Source organism: Haliotis rufescens, unplaced genomic scaffold (assembly GCF_023055435.1).
Source record: "Haliotis rufescens isolate VD_foot unplaced genomic scaffold, xgHalRufe1.0.p SCAF_5, whole genome shotgun sequence".
NCBI lineage: Eukaryota > Metazoa > Mollusca > Gastropoda > Lepetellida > Haliotidae > Haliotis > Haliotis rufescens.
The window spans coordinates 37636590-37656430 of NW_025964223.1; the positions used below are offsets into that span (position 1 = coordinate 37636590).

Sequence of the window (19841 nt, forward strand, 5' to 3'; positions counted from 1 at the left end):
GTGGACAATTGTTAGAAATGTCGTATTCATTGTCAACAGATGCAGTCCTGGCCCCTCTTGGACCAAGTGGACAATTGTTAGAAATGTCGTATTCATGGTCAACAGATGCAGTCCTGGCCCCTCTTGGACCAAGTGGACAATTGTTAGAAATGTCGTATTCATTGTCAACAGATGCAGTCCTGGCCCCTCTTGGACCAAGTGGACAATTGTTAGAAATGTCGTATTCATTGTCAACAGATGCAATCCTGGCCCCTCTTGGACCAAGTGGACAATTGTTAGAAATGTCGTATTCATGGTCAACAGATGCAATCCTGGCCCGTCTTGGACCAAGTGGACAATTGTTAGAAATGTCGTATTCATGGTCAACAGATGCAGCCCTGTGCAATTACATTTTTGTGCTAAGTAATAAATTTTGCTTGAAGGTAGTTACAATCCATTTCCTACCCTATAAACCATCTTCTGATTCTTATGAAGTCACACAATTAACATGAACTGGCCCTTGCCTTCACAGCAGATTTCTCTGTTGAATGCTGATGTTTCTAACTTGGTGATGTTTATGGTAATGCTGTTCTTGTTATTTTATTATCTGCATCTCCTCTTTTCTTATGACACTTTATTGCCAGGTTAATGCACCTTGGGTGAAGCTATGGTTCAATCATCGACGAATGTATTAATTTGCCACCCTATTACCAGCAACGTCCTTTAATTCAACGTTGAAATTAGATAATGTGCAAAAGCTCGCGTAATAAATAAATCTCTAAAAGGAGTATCAAAACGTTTTCATCCTTGCCTACATCCAACTGTAATACTTTTGTGAGCTTTAGTTATTTTTCAACAAAGTCCCCTTGCAGGCCAGGACATTTATTCCATGTCAGTCATCGCCATGTTGCAGAAGGTGAAATCTTAGTCTGTAACCAGACCTCTACAGCAGCAACAAATTATTGGTCCTCATTAAATCTCCGACCACAAAAGTGTTTTACCCAAATCTGAAAACAGGTAGCAATCACAAGAGGTCAGATCTGGTGAATACGCTGCATGAAGTACAAGCCTGTCTCCACATTCCCATACTGCAACATGACTGGTGTTAACTCATGCAATCTTTTCAATAAGTTAGCATAACATGCGCCATTCATAGTCCTTCCCCATGGTAAATAATCAATGTGTATTACTGTCCTAAAGCTTAACGCAACATGTTAATACACAATGTGTACATTATACATTATCGAGCGATCGAACTCGCTCTATTCGACTTTCCGAAAAGTGTTGTTATCTCCCTTTGCAAAGAAAATTAGAGTGATGTCCCCTTTTCACGTTCACTTCCGTCGAGTAAACCTTCAAAATTGCGTGAATACCTACGGGAACGAAATCAAAAGGTGACTGGGATAAGAGCACAAGTTTTAGCGCGAGCAAGAGGGGCGAAGGCACTTCGTTTGGATGCAACCACCTTAGTACAACCAAGTAAAGGCGTTATATCCTTGCAACGGAAGCTCGTCACACCCAGCGGATATCGAATGCCAGACCCCACTACATTAATGATTGGATGGAACGATGCTGTTGAATCATTGCCGGAATTCTCAGAGAAGGAAATCTACAATTATATGGTACTTAGCAACCATAGGACTTCAGACACGAAACCCATGATGGCTAAACGACAAATGAAGGCAGTGGTGTTTTACCAAGATAGACATGTTCACGGCGTAGCTCTACACAACATCCATCACAACTGTGACCATATGTTTGTCAGATGCCGTGTCATACCATCACTACCAACAGCGGATCCTAAGAAAAGCCCCGATCACGAAGTTTGGGCAAGTCTCTCAAAAGTTACAGGTCGTGTTCATTCAGCAAATTGTACTTGTGCAGCTGGGTATGTAGACTTTGCATTTATATAACTACAGTCGTGTCATCTATATCTAGATCGCTGTTTTTTTACAAACAAAACGTTTAAAAACCTTTTCAAAGAAAATATGTTCCAAATATTAAGTTTGATCAAAAGATTTGTAAATTATTAATTCCAAATACCAGCAAAGTAATTGATACATTTTAAAATCTCTTCCTTTGTGGGACCTCTCATTCACTTTTGTTAATTTAAATAAATAAACAGATTATTGATATTGTTGCTTATTAATATGTGACATCTTTAGCTGATTACATTAAAAATAATAATTATTTAGGGTGAAATAGAGGAAACATGACTGTGTCATTTTATATGCATTTGATTGTTATTTCATAATATTAAAGCTAGAGTCCAAATAATATTAATAAATATAACTAATTTTGTTTTTGCAGTGCCGGGGAGGCTTGTAATCATGTATCAGCCCTGCTTCATGCCCTTGCAGAAATTAGTCAGAAGAAAAAGGATGGTTTGCTTTCATGCACATCAGTTGAGTGCAAGTGGAAAATTCCCAGAAAAAGGAAGTTGGATCCAATGAAATCGGATGACTTGAACCTGATGTCAAGTGGCAGGAAGAGTCAACAAAAAGGTACTGGGACTACACAAGGTACTGTCGGAATACAGAATGGAACAATCAACAAAAGATCAATGTGTCCCAACAGCAACATGCCACAGACAACAATAAATCTCACAAGATTTAATAAGAAGTTAATTGGTCATGAAACAAAAAGTAAATGTGGATATGTTGTTAATACAACTACTGTTACTCAAGCTCCTGAACCTATGCCAGAACTTCCAAAAATACCATGCATTGATCGTTGTATTCCTGACTATGTTGATATTAAATCGCCAACCTGTCAAACTACCTTTCAAAATTATTTTGATTCCATGAAAGTGTCAGAAAAGGATGTGAGGTCAATAGAGAGAATGACAAGAGGACAACATAAAACAAAGTTTTGGAAGGAAGCCAGATTGGAAAGGATAACAAGTTCACAGTTTGGCAAAGTATTTATCCGACAGACATCTACAGCTCCAGATAGACTTGTATGTGACCTAATGGGATATCGGGGCGAATTTGGTAACAGACATACCAGATGGGGACTTTCACATGAATCGGCAGCAAGGCGGCAGTATATCAACAAAATGGCAGGTCTTCATCCACAGTTGAAAGTGTCTCAGTGTGGACTAATTGTGAATACAGACTACCCTTACCTTGCAACTAGCCCTGATGGACTTGTGTCATGCACAGATTGTAGTACATGTAGTAATCAACATGGCTTAGTAGAGATTAAATGTCCATCTGTTTTCAGAGATCTAACACCAGAAGAGGCTGCATCAAATACAAATTTCTTCTGCCATATTGTGGACAAAAATGTGACTCTAAAAGAAAACCATGCATACTACTTTCAAGTACAAGGACAGATGGCCTTGACCAAAAGAACTTGGTGTGATTTTGTGGTGTGGACTCTCAAAGGGATATCTATTGAAAGGATTACATTTGACGAGAACAAGTGGCATCAGATGGTCACAAGGCTTCGCAGCTTCTATCTGTCAGCCATTATTCCTGAAAAATATACCCTACGTGTCCAGTGAGGTGTTTCACTGTATTAGATTGACCGTTGCACTACCATCTTACCAGTTGTTTTACCCTATGCTCACTCAGTCAATTCAATGTTTCACTCAATACCATATCATATCTTTCTTTGATAGTCATAGATACTTACCATTCAATGGGTGAATTGTTACTTAACGCCGCATTCACGGCGACTGACCATTCAGATAGTATGTCGCTTAGACATAGGATATCTTCTTCTCCTTGTAATTTCTTGAACCATTCTATTAAGCCATAACATATAATAACATATTTTCTGTAACGTCTTGAAATGACAACATGGACAACATGATTTAAGAAAATCATCAAGCTTTTATTTCTTTCATTTTTAGTTATTGTCACAAAAATTAGAACCATGGGACTATGATCCTGCTGTCACAGCTAAAACATGAAATTGTTTATGTTCTTATATGAAGATAAACTCACACTCATGAGTACACAAAAAGAACTTTTAGAACGCCAGCTTGTTTCCGTCAACGAATCAGTGAAACTGTTGGAAGATAAAATTATCTCCAAAGCGGATCAACACTCTCAAAACATCATCAACACTGCTTGTCAAGCAGTCAAAGACAGAGAGCACAAGTCCACACATGAAAAATTCAACACCAGATTTGTTAGCCTACAACAGGCGGCTATCAAATCTGACCCCTTCGCCGCCAAACTATACGTGCAAGGGACCCCGACCCAGAAACGGGCCAAATCTCCCAAGTTTCGCCCCTCGAGACAACCATCACGTGATCGAGCTCGTGGACTACGCAGACCACGACAGAACTTCCGCCCCGACAGGGGCAATCAAGGAAACAATTCGCGGGACCTCAAACGGGCCCTAGAGCTGTTGTCGAAACACCTCAACTTCAACAACAACAGTTTGTGCAATAAACTTTCTAATCTGAATCTGAACAATAACTCAGATAATAAAACTGGTGAATCTTATCATGACAACTTTGTTATCAATCTTTCCGATTATGACCTTAATCCATCTGAATTAGAGGTTCTTAACAAGGGACTCACTTTTAGCCCCACCCCTAGATTTACTGACAAAAGTAAAACCTTTTCCGACCTGAAACAATTTTTCAGAAAATTATGTCTCACTCATTTTTTCCATGATTCTTCCATTGATGGCACTTCACACCCGCTCCAAAACACACTGGATCACAAATTCGGTCCCAAAAGCACTTGGACCCCTAGACCTTATACCGACCCAACACTAGAGTCGTTTATCAAAGCAGTCTCCAATGATTTTAACAAACTTGGTAATATAAAATTCACATCAGTCTGCTTGTTTACTCTGCTAGTTACTCTGTGTTCATTAGTCATCCACTGGCTTCCAATTAGCTTAATCACCTCTCTGTGTCCATCAACTAGTCACTGTAACAACTTAGATGTCAATAAGTGTATATATACCTATGTTGTTTAGCCCTATCCATCACTTGCTTGATAAAGGTGTTAGGATCTACACCGAAACGTCGCACTAATTGTAATAAAGAAGTTGTTCATCCATAGAACTTGTCTTACTTCAGGACAGTACTACACTACCCACCCACCCACCAAACCGCAAATTAGCGGCAAGGTAGTCAACTTCGTAAATGAGAGTTGCAAAAGAGAAGGATGCAAAATCTGCAACTCCTTAGGTAAAACACATACGTTTCGCAGCTCGACATTAGGCAAAACATTCAAAATCCACAAGTTTGAATGTACAAGTAAAAACATAGTTTACTTGCTAACTTGTAACAAATGCAAGAAACAATACGTTTGAGAATCCAAAAGAGAATTTCAGACTAGACTGAAAGAACACTTTGCAGACATCAGCTACAAGAGAGACAAACCTGTAGCTAATCACTTCAATAGTGATGATCACAGCACCAAAGATGTTAGATATAACATCATAGCACAGCTCAAGGAAAACCCTGAGTCTACTGACACCACAGTTAAGAGGAGAGCACTTGAACTGAGGTGGATATTTGAGCTAAAAACGTTCCACCCGCACGGTCTCAATGACAGAATGGTTGGCTGATTAATTTTCCCCCTTTGGTCAACTTGCTACTTATATGAAGAGTCAGGATTTTTATATCAATGCTTTGATTCAATAAGTAAAACAAAAATAGACAACCAGTAGGTGGTCATGTCAATAGTCATATTGGACAAAAATAGACTTATTTGTCTAGACTTATTTGGCTCAATGTTTTCAATACAAAATTGTTATCATGATACCATGATTATTAAGTTTAAATACAGCAGAAAATATCATGTGACCATTCACATCTGGAGCTGCAATAAGATTATGCTAATCCTACTAATTACAGAGCAAGCAAGGAACTGTCATCAAAGAAGTAATTGTCATCAATTTCTTGGTCATGAGGATAAAGAGGGGGAAGCAGAGTAGTCAAAGCATTACAGATTTTCCAGATTTTGTTTACAGATTTTGAAATTGTAATTGTAATTATACCCTGCAAAATTCTGAAATTCTTGACACGTTCCATGTGCCTTTCAACATGGATTCTCAAGTTCGCTATTCTCCTAGTTTGTTCAATTTCTACAGCAGTCAGCTGTTTTCTCTTATGTTTCTTTGGTGGAATTATTAAGAGTATACCTCTTGGTGTTGTCAAGTCTGAGATTGTAAATCCCTTATCCGCCATGATTGCATCACCTACATCACACAAATCTAAAAGTCCTGATTCTACTGTTATTTGCCGGTCACTTATAGCTCCTGACCACAAGTCAGAGACAAAGCTAACAACACCATTTGGAGTGACACCAACAAGCGGTTTAAATGTTATGTGACTTTTATAATGACTGTACATTTGTGACTGTTTACCAATAGAGTAAGGTTTTTCTGTAAATAATTCTGTACAATCTATAACAACCCTTGTATTTGGATACAGATCTTTAAAACCTTGAGGCATAGTTGTATTAATAGTATCCATTGATGGCCAGACAACTAGGAAGGATAAACTGTTGTACAAAATATCAATCCATCTATTAATGATATCAGCACAGCAGCTTCTGGAAATATGAAATCGCTTTGATAAATCAACAACTAGGAGTCCAAGTCTAAGACGCATCAACACTAGAAAGAACTCGTCTATCAAAGACAAAGATTTAGGGCGTCCGATATTGGATGTTGGATAGTCCCTGTCATGAACCTCAGAAAACTCGTCAAATAAACATGAAAACTTTTCTGCATCCACAAGACCTGTATAATAGGTTACCAATTCTGAATCATTCTTCACATCAAAAAATGTTAAATCAGGAAGTTTGACTTGAGTGGCTTGATTGCGAAAGACTTTTTTATTTTCAGTCTCAGTCTGAGTCATTGCACAGGATGTTTTCACAGGATTTAAACACTGGAACATTACATCGTCAGTTTGAGTAGACATGCTTCTAACTTCCACCATTTCTGTTTGCGATGATCCATATCTTTTGCAACTGATGTCGTCTTCACACACAGCCTCACAGTAGTCATGCAGCATAATTGATGCAACGTCATAGGATCTGTCAAAATAATAAATAGCTTTTCATCACATTAAATATATAGTTTTTTTCCGATATTTTGAGGTTAAAGGAATTAAAATTAATAAAAAATAAATTAACATAAATCTGTTAATACAAAAGCTAATATAAGAAGTGTATTATCAAGTTTATTGGTCAATGCTCTATTATATTTTATGCTCTCTATATATATTTTATGTTCTTTATATTTTATTGTTCTGTAAGTAAGAGAGACTACACCATGATTTTTATATTTTGTCTTGTTAAGCATAACTTCTCATAATAATCAACAAATTCAAAAAAGAGAAAAAACTTATGTTCCCGCTGTACCTGGCACCTTGACTGAATGTTGTGGAATGATGTTCAATTTCATCAGACTGAGGAGTCCCTCCATGTACCTGCATAGTCACTTTGGGAGATTCAGGGTCACAGGCCTGCTTGAATGGGCTTTCATTTGGCTTCGAGGTATCAACAAAGTCAGCATCAGACACCTGCAACAAATTATCAACAGACACTGAGACATTTTTTTTCTATTTATTCAAACAAATAAGATGAAAGAGAGGATACATAAAATTTTAAGATCAACACAACTTGAAACGTTTTTGTTTGTTTTTTTCATTTCAAGTTTTAATCATAGCACTTTTTTCACAATCACATAACATTCACAAACGATAAAACACATTAAATACACCAACAATAGCATAAATCTTATAAGAATCAACATAACTCACTGTGCAAGTACTGTAATTTTTCTTCGGAAAAATCGATGGAACATCATGCCCTATGCCTGGACCGTTACCACCCACGAAATGTTCTGAGCAAATTTCCGTGTGCTTGGTCACTGTGAGGTCTTTTCTCACTAACCGAAGTCGCCTTATCCACGCTTGTCGTAGGGACTTGCTTACTGGAATGACGTGTAGAGATACTATTCTTTCACCGACTATCTTTCCCCTAAAATTGCTACAAATACAGCAGTATTGCTTCCCCATTTTGACAGCTTCGAAGCAGCGCGCTGTTTTCGACGGAAGTTGACAGTACTCGGCGGAAGTTCATTCAACCAATTGAAGAGTTCCAACTCAAGACGGATAACTCTCATTGAACTTGACTTTTCGGAAAGTCGAATACATGTATATATATATGTGTGACGTCAGACGGTGAGTGCACGAGGAATGACGTAATACATTGTGCACCTCGGCATGCAGTTATCATATACTATACACAGCGGAACAAGCCGATTTAACTCGGAATGTTTTACAAATTGCAGCGCCATCTGGCGTTCTTTATTGTCAACGTCCTTTCGTGCTCACTGACGCTCTTTATTGAAAACGTCCTTTCGTGCTCACTGTCGTTCTTTATTGAAAACGTCCTTTCGTGCTCACTGACGTTCTTTCGTACACATTGTTCTTTCTTTTCTTATGACGTCTTTTCGTAACATTTGACTATTAATATTGTATTTTGACCTTTAGTAGTAACATTTAGTTCTTTATTCGTAATATTTGACCTTAATTGCGTACTTTTATCCTTTTTTTCAACTTTGTATTTTTTGACCGAATGGCCGCCCATTATGGTGGACGAGAGGGGACATCGCTTTCTCGCTCTATCGCTTTATCGCTTTATCGCTTTCTCGCGGTTAAGCAGTATCCCCTCTTGACCACTACAGGGGCCGCATGTGATATCAGCTGCAATTGGGAGGTAATGTTGAACTTTTCCCACTATTTACTTAAAACATAATTTAACTGTACAGACGTAGGTGATTTTAAAACAATCCACCGATTTTTGCGTAAAATGTAATTGATTTATTTATGGCCCTATTCAGTTGTATGTGACCATCTCGCCGAAAGCGCGTGGCAGATCATGGCCATACGCTCTAAATAAATCAGGTTAAAATCTAAATATATACTTTTCAAAAGAAGTTAAGAAGACTATGGTTAATTAGTCATGGCTGATTGTTTTGCAAAAATACAATCTTATAATTGTTGGTGTTCTATAACTTGTTTTCGGTAGTATATGATTTACAGTGTGTCATAAGGTTGTCCGTAAATGTTCTTTTTGACATTTGATGTATGTTTAACTTGAATTGTGTTTCTTGTCTTGTGCAAATCTACAAATATATGTACTTGCATATAGTAATTTGATAAACACCGCTGTGAGTGAGTGAGAATGGTTTCACGTCGCTTTTAACAATAATCCAGTTATATCATGGGTAACACCAGAAATGGGCTTCACACATTGTACCCATGTGGGGAATCGAACTGGGTCTTCGGCTTGACGATCGAACGCTGTAACCACTAGGCTATCCCACTGCCCCCATCGCTGTGGCGTTACCACAGTTAATATGTGTACTTGTGTAAACTACACATATGGAGAGACATAATTAGTATGGCCACATAGTTAAGGTTGATAACAATATGAAATGAATTACTATGATTATCTATAACATATATTAAATCAGCTATCATTGTGATATGTTATGTATATCTTAAGTATAGTTTTGTCAAAATTATGTATGTGTGTGTGTGTGTGTGTGTTTCCGACTCATTGTCTGTGTAAAAAGGTAGTAGATAACAACATAACTCATATCAGAACGCACAATTGTTAACCATACATTTTAAATTGATAGAGAATTGCTACATGAATATGTATATTCCTGCCTGAGCCTATACTATAATTGGATATCTAGTCTCCCCTGGCGGGAAAGTTAAACTTTATTTTACAAGCACTTTAGCATTAAATTTAATTCCCGAAGACAGTTTGATCGAAAGTCATTATAAGAAACGAGTTGTTTAAAAAAAATATTTACAACGCATTTCATTTCTATTGTCCAAGGAATGGGGGTTACGGGTTAATGACGCTCTCGAAAGTCGTATATGTGACTTAAGGTAGAGACATATATCTAATTCATCTGTATTTTGTAAGGGAAACATAACTGTGTACATGTATGCATAATGTACATGCAACTTAATGAACATAATTGTGATCCCGAAATCGGACGAGCACGTATTCGGCTTCAATTCCAAACTAATTACCGAACAAAATAATTCTTTGGACGTTGCAAACAATACAAACTGTCTAATAAAACTGACATATATGATCTCCTTTTTATCAGTTTTAAGTTTGATGGAGAAATGGGGGGGATACTATGAACAAAATGAAAATATGAACAGTGACTATCTGTATTCTTTGAATCTTGCTTATTTATTACACTACAAGAAAATATGCAAGCTAAACGAGAAAAAAGTACGTGTGTATTTTGTAACATATTTATCTACTACAAGATGTTTAAAAAATATAATCATAAGAGGCAAAATAGCGGTGAGAATTACAGGATCACTAAATATCAGCAAAAACCGTTTTAATGTACGGCATTATGGGAGATATTGCTTTCTCGCTCTATCGCTTTATCGCTTTCTCGCTCTATCGCTTTCTCTCGGTATAGCAATATTCCCTCTTTGGGTTTTAAACATAAAAGAGAGCTGAGATTTTTCCAGTCGCATTTCAAATTATACATATGGACGGAATGTTGAAATTTTCTCACTATCTACTGAAATATAATTTAACAGTACAGACATATGTGCTTTTATAACAATCCACGTATTTCTGCGTAAAAAAGAATTTGATTGATTTATGACCCTATTTAGCTATTTGATCCCCCGCCCCTAGGCCAAGTTATCAAAACAAATAGCAAATAACACCGCTCAATAGCGATGAGTAGTACGTACTTCCTAAAAAGCAATGGTGTTTTCCTAAAAACAACGCTTATATCAACGTTTATTCTGTTTGCGGAGTAGATGTCATCAAAGTGGAAGTCCTCATCCAAGCAATGGTAAATACTACCGGATGTCCTTTATGTAATTTCTAGTTTTTGGATGACATATTGTTCTCAGTAACCGTAATGTGAAAATAGATAATTGATTGGTTTTATATTCAAGTTGGTATTTCCGCTATTCAAAGTGTTCAGTGAGGCCGTCTTATCAACAGTCATTTCTGAGACATAAATGCAAAGTATAATTACCTTATTCGAAAGTAATAAGCGCCCCGCTCTAATCAAAGCCCACGGCGATATTTGCTAAAATATTGGCTAGTGAACAATCCCAATTAGCACCCCTTGCGATTGATTAATGTACACAAGACTTATTTATTCGCGTATAATACGCACTCGTGCGTTATATGCACCCTTAATTATGGGCAATTAAATTCGGGAAAAATATATTTGTCGTACATAAACATTTCAGGCTGTCAGCATAAACCACGAAATTTATCTTTCAATTCAACTTTTTTTTTCCGCAAAAATATTATTCTTGAGAGCGCCCTGGGCACTTATTACGTCGAATACGGTAATTATGTCTAAGCTAATTTTTTTGCATTTATAATTAACGTTAATTTCAAGATTTACAGCACATACTATTCAAAAGAAGTTAAAGAACACCCGATTCCTTCATATGACTATGGTTAGTCATTAGAAGAAGCAATAGGGCGAGAAAGCGATAGAGCGATAAAGCGAGAAAGCGATAGAGCGAGAAAGCGATAAAGCGAGAAAGCGATAGAGCGAGAAAGCGAGAAAGCGATGTCCCCTCTCGGCCACCATAGCCCATAGATGGCCACAGCTTCAACCATTCATGAATATTCCGTGGTGATTGACCCTCCATGGTAAAACATTTGATGACTGCTATACACTCAAGCTTAAACCATTTCAATGCTAAGGAGTTGGGTACATTAGAGTTAAAGTAAATTATCGGCAAGAAACATGCCAAACTGTGAAAGATTACTCTACAAACACAGGTCAATACAAAAAATATGTGTCACACATTAGCATCATAAAACCCAGATATATACTGAACAACACACGTTCCTGTGACATTGAATAAGATTTAATGCAAAGTTATATAGTTATATTTTTTACCAAATCTGCAACAATTTCGGTTTGCAACAGATAAAAGACTCTGTAAGTGTGCAAACGGTTTAATTTGACATACTGACCTCAGAAAATGCGTGATTTCATAAAAAACATGAACATGCCAAAATGTCAATATTCAAATCAATAGCGTGTGTGTCCACCTCTGGTTGCGATGCAAGCAACACATCTTCGTCTCATGGAATGGACCAGGCGCCGCAAGTCCTGTGGGATATCTGTCTATATCTGCTGGAGCATGTTTCGAAGTTCCTGGAGTAAATGTGGAACACGTGGTTGACGTCGAAGGCACCGATCCATCTCATCCCACATGTGCTCGATTGTTGAGAGATCCGGGGAACGAGCCGGCCAGGGGATGGCTTTCACGTTGTTTTGTTGAAGAGAATCCTGAACAAGTCGAGCAGTATGAGGCTTGGCGTTGTCATGTTGAAAGGAAATGTCTGGGCCATGACGACGCAAAAACGGTAGAACAACAGGGCCGATGATCTCATCGCGGTAGCGCTGTCTATTGAGATTTCCCTCTACGACAATCAAACGGGTCCTCTGTCTTGCTGTAATCCCACCCCATACCATACCGCTACTGCCCCCGAACCGATCTTCTTCCATGACACAATGATTGACGTAACGTTCACCTAGACGTCGGTACACTCGAATCCGTCCATCACTGTGGCTGAGGTGAAAACGAGACTCGTCAGTGAATAGAACTCCCCACTGCATGGCCGCCCACTGTACACGTGTTTGACGGTGGTTTCCTGTCAAAATGGGACGTCTGGCGGGTCTACTGGCGACAATCCCTGCACATCTGAGGCGACGACGTACGGTTTGTGAAGATATTCGTCGAAGAATTGTTTTCGTAGGTGTGTTGTTCGAATCCAGTTGTCTTGTCGATTATTGGTTACGCGTGGCCTGCCACTCCGAGGATGGTCTCTGACTGCATTCTTTTGTTGCCAACGTTGTCATAAACACTAAATGGCGTTTCTGTGGACGTTAAATTGTCTTGCAACATCACGTTGACTCGATCCTGCTTCAAGTATACCAATGGCTCGCAGACGCTCATTTTCGAACAGGCGTGGCATTTCGTAATGTTGAATAATTGCATAATTTTGTTGTTTTTCTGAACGGTTGTTGTCAGCACGATGCTAAACAATGCATATGGAATCCCCTTAACGCACATGTTTTTATACCCATTCTTTGGTAGTGAAATGCATGGGGCTTGCATAAAAGTCAACTTTTGCATGGAATGCATGCTTTTCTGTAGCAGTTGCGTTTTTGTGGCTTGATTCCATACATATACTACAATTTTGAAAACCAAACTTTACTTGTTTGAAAAATACACTAAAATATTGGTGTCACAGGAACTTTTGTTGTTGAGTATATATGCCAGGTTAAAAACTTACTCATATCCCTTTGTGCACTTGTAAGATACACCTTATGTTACAACAATCAAAACAGTGGAAGCATATGTGCCTCATCCAAGATAATTTAGTGTGACAAATAGTGGACATTCTGGACTCCACCGACATTTATAATACGGCCTGTTATTAGTTATTGGTGCTGCCAAATATTTTGACCCATTGTATTACCGTGTATGATTGTAATCCAAATACTGTGTAATTCAATATAATTTGATAACTGTTCATTGAACGTGTGTGCCTATTTACTGATTTCACAATTTAGTTCTGTACATTGTGATTTGAATTTTTCAATCAACATGTATCAGCTATGGAAAGATCAGTTGCATTTTAATTTTTTAACAAAATGATAATATAAATGTAATAATGTCATAAAATGGACAACATTATTTTTGAGAGGGAAGTGTGAAGTGAGTTTTTCCCCATAGATGTAGCTGGGCAACACAGATGAACGTAATGGCCAAACGATCGCATTCAAAAGTGGGAGAGATGACAATTGGTATATAGAGAAAAGTTACTGCAGATCAACGTTAAAATTCCAGGAAATACCAAATGTCCCCCCCTTCATAAAATGGACTTGTCTGACATTGCCGAGGTCGAATTGTATTACGTGAGTAATCATTATTTATATACAGGTAAATACTTTTAAAGCTTACATATTTCATTAACATCCTTGAAGAGGCTGTACAAAATGTTCATATCTCATGTAAAGAAAACACTGTAGGGAGAATAAACCATTAGCGGCTTCATTGTAAACTCTCCCTGCAGAGTTTTATTGTACGATAAACAATGACCATGAGTCTTTCATTTCTATGATTAGACTCAAGTGCATTTGGCATGGATTTTAGGAACGCTTCTTTGTGACACTTTAATGACGTCTACGGTCAAAGGGGGGCGACTCTGACATGAACATCGATCACACCTCTTTCAACAACTAATTATTGTTATTGATTTATCATTAATTGTTAAAGTTGATTATATCTTGAATAAATGTTTGAAGATTTTATCACGTCTCCTTCCTATTTTGCAGGTGGCTACATTTTGGCGAGCGTGCCAAGATCGGCTAGGAACTAGAAAGTGCGATCAAGGGTGACTCTACATCATGGCCACGGAAGAGGTACAGGACCTTCTACTTGACATCTAGTCAAGACTGTATTCCATTACCGTAGAGAGAATGAGACAGGTAATTGAGAGCATAGACATTCCTATGAAGACAGTAAAGACCGACACCAGATTATTGCAATCGAGAGATATTTGGAGGTCCACCACAAGGATATTGATGCTCTCAATAGGACCCTGGAAGTAATCGAGTCACAGTGCAACACCAACACAAAAGTCTCAACATCATCAACTGAGAACCGCAAGGAACTAAAGATAACCGTCTAAAACAAGCAGCAGAGGGAATCAGCTTCATAAACCTTGTCCGACAAATTGATATGGCCAAACAGAGGAGATATAACAATACTGAAATCGTCTGGGCAGTGGTTAAGGCAATTCATCCATCCCAACAACTGTGGGGATATTTAGAACTATAACATCAAGAGTCCATAGTGTGGAAGCAGAAGAGGATAACTCAACAATGGCTGGCAAGGACATTCTCAAGGAGCTGAATGCCGAAGTTGCAGCTCTTCGTCAAGAACTCAGAGATCAGAAACAGAATGTGAACGGTTTGTCAGGAAATGTGACAAGTGAGAACAGTCAGGAGCGAGATGTGGACACTGCTTCAAGTGTGGTTCTGAGGATCATTTCTAGGCAGGATGCAAGCAGAATAGACATTTGGGAAATGGAACATGGTCAGTGCCCAAGGGAAACCATTGACCAAGACTGTTAGTGACCCAAAATGTAAACAGTGTGGTCGAAAGTGTGAAAAAGTTTGTAGTGGGTGTGGTGTGACATTCCATTTGTAATCAGAGATGTCAACACGTAGACTGGTCTAATCATAAGATTTTAGCTATAAGTTAGATAGTGAGTCTGTTAGTTTGGGTACTTCATTGTCAGCTAAAGATCAAAGTTGTATTATAGAGTTAATTGGTAAGAAATGTATTGTGTTGTGTGTTCTAAGTGGCAATAAGACTGAGGTTCTATGGGACACTGGAGCACAGGTTTCCTTTGGCCATCAACGTGGTTGAAGAAGCACTTACCAACTGAACAGCCAAGACCCATCACAGAACTGCTAGCAGATGTACACCTCAACGTTCGTGCTGCAGATGGTACTATAATCCCCTTCAAAGGTTGGATTCCCTTGACATTCAAACAACTGAAAGGACAAGAGAAGCAAGTCCCTGTGCCCTGTCTGGCTTTCTGATCACCAACTCCCCTGGAATAAACAAACCTCTTATAGGATATAATGGCAACGAGCAATACCTTCTTGGAACTCCATCGAGCATTGAGACAACTGTGGATGTGATACAATCAGGCATGCCAGCAGTGGAACACAAGACCCAAGCTGCTCTAGTAAACTTCCTTGGGAAGGACAGAGAAGATGTGATAAGTTTGGTGTCTCTGGGAAGAGTGAGTGAGTGAGTGAGTATGGTTTTACGCCGCTTTTAGAAATATTCCAGCAATATCACGGCGGGGGACACCAGAAATGGGCTTCACACATTGTACCCATGTCGGGAATCGAACCCGGGTCTTCGGCGTGACGAGCGAATGCTTTAACCACTAGGCTACCCGACCGCCCCCTCTGGGAAGACAAGGAATCAAGATTTCTAAAGGAGAGACAGTTGAGGACCAACTTGAGGGAGAAGACAACTGCTGTATTCAAGCCTAATGTGTGCAATGACATTCCAGAAGAGATTGAGATCTTAGGAAACAGTACAGCTGAGGCAAGGTATGATAACTTCTGTGAATGTGTTCATCACTAATACCTCAAGTTGAGACATTTCCCTCAGATGCAAGACCAATGTAGGCAGCCTCCACAGTGTAAAGTCAGTGTTTCTACTGGTTGACAGAGATGACACCCAGGATCAGGAAATAGACTTGAAGGCAACCACAGTCACAGACATTCCACCTCCTAAAAGGGACAATGATGAAGTATTGTGGCAACCACCTGTAGACATCGGACAGGACTTCACTCAGGAACAGCAAGAGCAGATCAAGAAATTCTTGTTTGAGGAATCAGAAGCATTCTCTAGGAATGATGATGAAATCAGAAAGGCAACAGACTTAAGCCTTGAAATTCGTCTGAAAGATCACGAGCCCGTTCAGCAGAACTACATTGCTATTCCAGGAGCACTTTACAAGGAAGTCAAAGAGTAGCTGCATGATCCTATCCAGAAGAATTCCATCAGGAAAAGTCGATCATCATACTCAAGTGCCATGGTGTGTGTCAGAAAACGAGATGGATTCCTACGTCTATGCATAGACTACAGGAAGCTCAACCAGAAGACGATCAGTGACCAGCAGCCGATCCCTAGAATACAAGATGCACTCAATGGCCTGAAAGGAAAGTCTTGGTACACGCTACTTGACCAGGGAAAAGCCTATCATCAGGCATATGTGAAGGAAGAATGTAAACCTCTCACAGCCTTTGAGACTCCATGGGGCCATTACGAGTGGAATCGGATACCGTTTGGATTGTTAGGAGCACCTGGCCAATTCCAAAGATTAATGGAGGAGACCCTAGGAGACTTGCGAGACACCTGCTGCTGTCCTTATCTGGATGATATCCTTGTAGTCTCGGGATCTTTTGAGCAACACCTGGAAGATTACGGGAGGTGCTCAAGAGACTCAAGGAGAAGAGCATCAAGCTGAAGCCAAGAAAATGTGCGATTTTCAAGATACAAGTCCACTACCTTGACCACCTTGTGTCCAAAGATGGATACCAGCAGTCGAGGCTCTGAAAACCAAGGAATCAAGACTATTGGAGACCTTCGTAGATGATGCTTGGATTTCTAAGTTACTACAGGAAGTACATCATTTTTCTATCATTGTCAAGCCTCTGTACAACCTGCTGAAAAAGGAACCAGTCTTACAAAGGAAAGAGAAATTACATTGCAAAGGACAAGTGAAATCATCTTCCAAAGTAGTGTGGACCAATGAGCAACAACAGATCTTGGAGCAAACCATCAACATGTTGCTAAAGCCTCAAGTCATGACATGACTTTGAAAAGCCATATATTCTGCACACAGATGCCTGTCAGGAGGGTCTTGGGGCTGTATTGTACCAGAAGTCAGAAGATGGTAAACTACGGACTGTGGGATATGGATCCAGGATACTAACTCCTTCAGAAAAAAACCTACCACATGCACTCTGGCAAACTTGAATTCCTGGCTTCGAAGTGGGCAAAAGTGAGAAGTTCAGAGACTATCTATACTACGTTCCCAGCTTTATTGTATATATGGATAATAACTCACTCACATATACATCTTAACAACAGCAAAACTGGATAGCACACATCACAGATGGCTTACAGAATTGTCAGACTTCAACTTGGAGACTAAATACAAGCCTGGTACCAACAACAAGGATGTCGATGGACTATCAAGAATGCCACTAGATATCAACAAGTATATGACCGAGTGTACAGAGACTGTCATCACAGAATGCAAGGAAGCCATAATACATGCAAATATAACCGGAAAACGACCAATTACCTATATGGATATCTGCATTTTGCAGTGATGCATCAGTATTACCAGAAGAAGCCATCATTACACAGTTGCATAACGGGTTGTCTCAAGAGAAAATAAAGAAAGCTCAAGAAAAGGATAGTGTAATGAAGCCAGTTCTAAGATACAAGATCATGAAGAAAAGACTAAAGATGGATGAATCAAGTTCCCTAAATCTGTCCATTGATGAGAGAATGCAAGACTTACCTACAAGGAGTAGAAGAGAGAACACAGCTTGTATTACCTGCAGTTTACAAACCACTTGTACTCCAAGAACTCCATGATAATATGGGACACCTTGGAGCCAACCGAGTTCTTGCACTAGCCAGAGAGAGATTCTTTTGGCCTAAGATGAGAGAAGATATAGAATTCTCTGTGACAAAGAGATGTACATGTATCAAGGACAAAACACCAACTTGCCAGACAAGAGCACCAATGATACCAGTCCAGACTACAGCACCATTTGACCAAGTATCTATTGACTTTCTTCACCTGGAAAAAAGCACAGCAGGATACGAATACATTCTAGTAGTTGTCGACCACTTCACTTGATTTGCTCATGCGTACCCCACAAGAAACGAAAAGGTGAAGACGGTAGCAGAGAAAATCTTCAACGATTTCATCATGAGGTTTGGATATCCAATACATCTCCATCACGACCAAGGCGGAGAGTTTGAGAATAAGATCCTCTATGAACTTCAGAAACTAAGTGGTATTCAGAAGTGCAGGACGACCAGCTATCATCCTCAGGGGAATGGAAAAGTCGAGAGGTTCAACCGGACATTGTTAATTACGCGGAACGATTCCACTGGCTTTTCACCATTTTACCTCATGTATGGAAGATCACCTAGGCTACCCATCGATCTTGTCTTCAATCACCATGAAGAAAAGAGTTAAACCATCCAGGACGGTACCAACAAGTGGAGAACAAGAATGGAGGAGGACTATCAACTGTCATTTGAGCACTATGACCGGAAGGTAAAGAGTGCGCAGCTGCTACCTGGTGATCAAGAACTTCTAAGAAACTTATCAGAGCAGTGAGGACCAGGCATACTGAGATCACATTGGGTTGGTTGGTTGGTTTGTTGTTTAAAGCCGCACTCAGCAATATTCCAGCTATATGACGGCGGTCTGTAAATCGAGTCTGGACCAGACAATCCAGTGATTAATATCATGAGCATCGATCCACGCAATTGGGATTGATGACATGCATCAACAATGTCAGCGAACCTGACCACCCGATCCCGTTAGTCGCCTTTTACAACAAACATAGTCACCTTTTACGGCAAGCATGGGTTGCTGAAGACCTATTCTACCCCGGAATCTTCACGGGTCAGATCACATTGGGGAGACCAAGTGTACACCATTACCAAGAACATTGGCGATGAAAGCCCAGTTTATGACATAACTCCTGAAGATGAAACTGGGAAAACAAAGGTGGTACACAGGAACTTACTCTACCCATGCGATTATATTTAGACAGACCTCAAGAACCCATCCAGAAAACAAGACAGAAGATCAAAAGAACAAGACCAAAGTCAAGACAAAGGACAAGACAAGGACAAAGTCTTTGGAATTTAAAGTATCTCAGTTTTGTTCAAAGTAGCAATGTTGACTATCCAAAAGAACCCATATCTAAACCACTTCCTGCCAGAGATATCCTTGAACAGACTGATAGAATTGCCCAACAGGACAGAGAAGAACCAGGAGAGGCTACTGACTTTGAAACTGCAAGTGAATACAATTTTGAATCAGAGTCTGATTCTGACCAAGACTTACCGCAAGAAGCTGTGGATCAAGATGGAGATGGAACGAGACAAATTGATGGAACTGAGGCTGCTACTGCACCACCTGATGCATCAGGAGAAGTTCCTCCTCGTAGTGCAAGGATCCGTCGACCCCCAGCACAGCTGA

General features: G+C 39.4%; 3 protein-coding genes across 3 annotated transcripts; 2 read left to right on the forward strand and 1 right to left on the reverse strand.

Annotated features, from left to right (window-relative positions):
- Positions 1-1345: 1345 nt before the first annotated feature.
- On the forward strand, positions 1346-4089 carry LOC124141093. Its single transcript, XM_046508991.2, has 2 exons — positions 1346-1867; positions 2290-4089. Exons 1-2 carry the CDS (start codon positions 1512-1514, stop codon positions 3485-3487), a joined length of 1554 nt encoding a protein of 517 aa, XP_046364947.2. The 5' UTR covers positions 1346-1511; the 3' UTR covers positions 3488-4089.
- LOC125373527 lies at positions 3799-8111 on the reverse strand. Its single transcript, XM_048384653.1, has 3 exons — positions 7727-8111; positions 7326-7486; positions 3799-6998 (listed from the first exon to the last, which is right to left on the reverse strand). Exons 1-3 carry the CDS (start codon positions 7982-7984, stop codon positions 5804-5806), a joined length of 1614 nt encoding a protein of 537 aa, XP_048240610.1. The 5' UTR covers positions 7985-8111; the 3' UTR covers positions 3799-5803.
- An 8523-nt stretch (positions 8112-16634) lies between these two features.
- On the forward strand, positions 16635-19841 carry LOC124116300. Its single transcript, XM_048384278.1, has 4 exons — positions 16635-17032; positions 17938-18123; positions 18503-18697; positions 19619-19841. Exons 1-4 carry the CDS (start codon positions 16635-16637, stop codon positions 19839-19841), a joined length of 1002 nt encoding a protein of 333 aa, XP_048240235.1.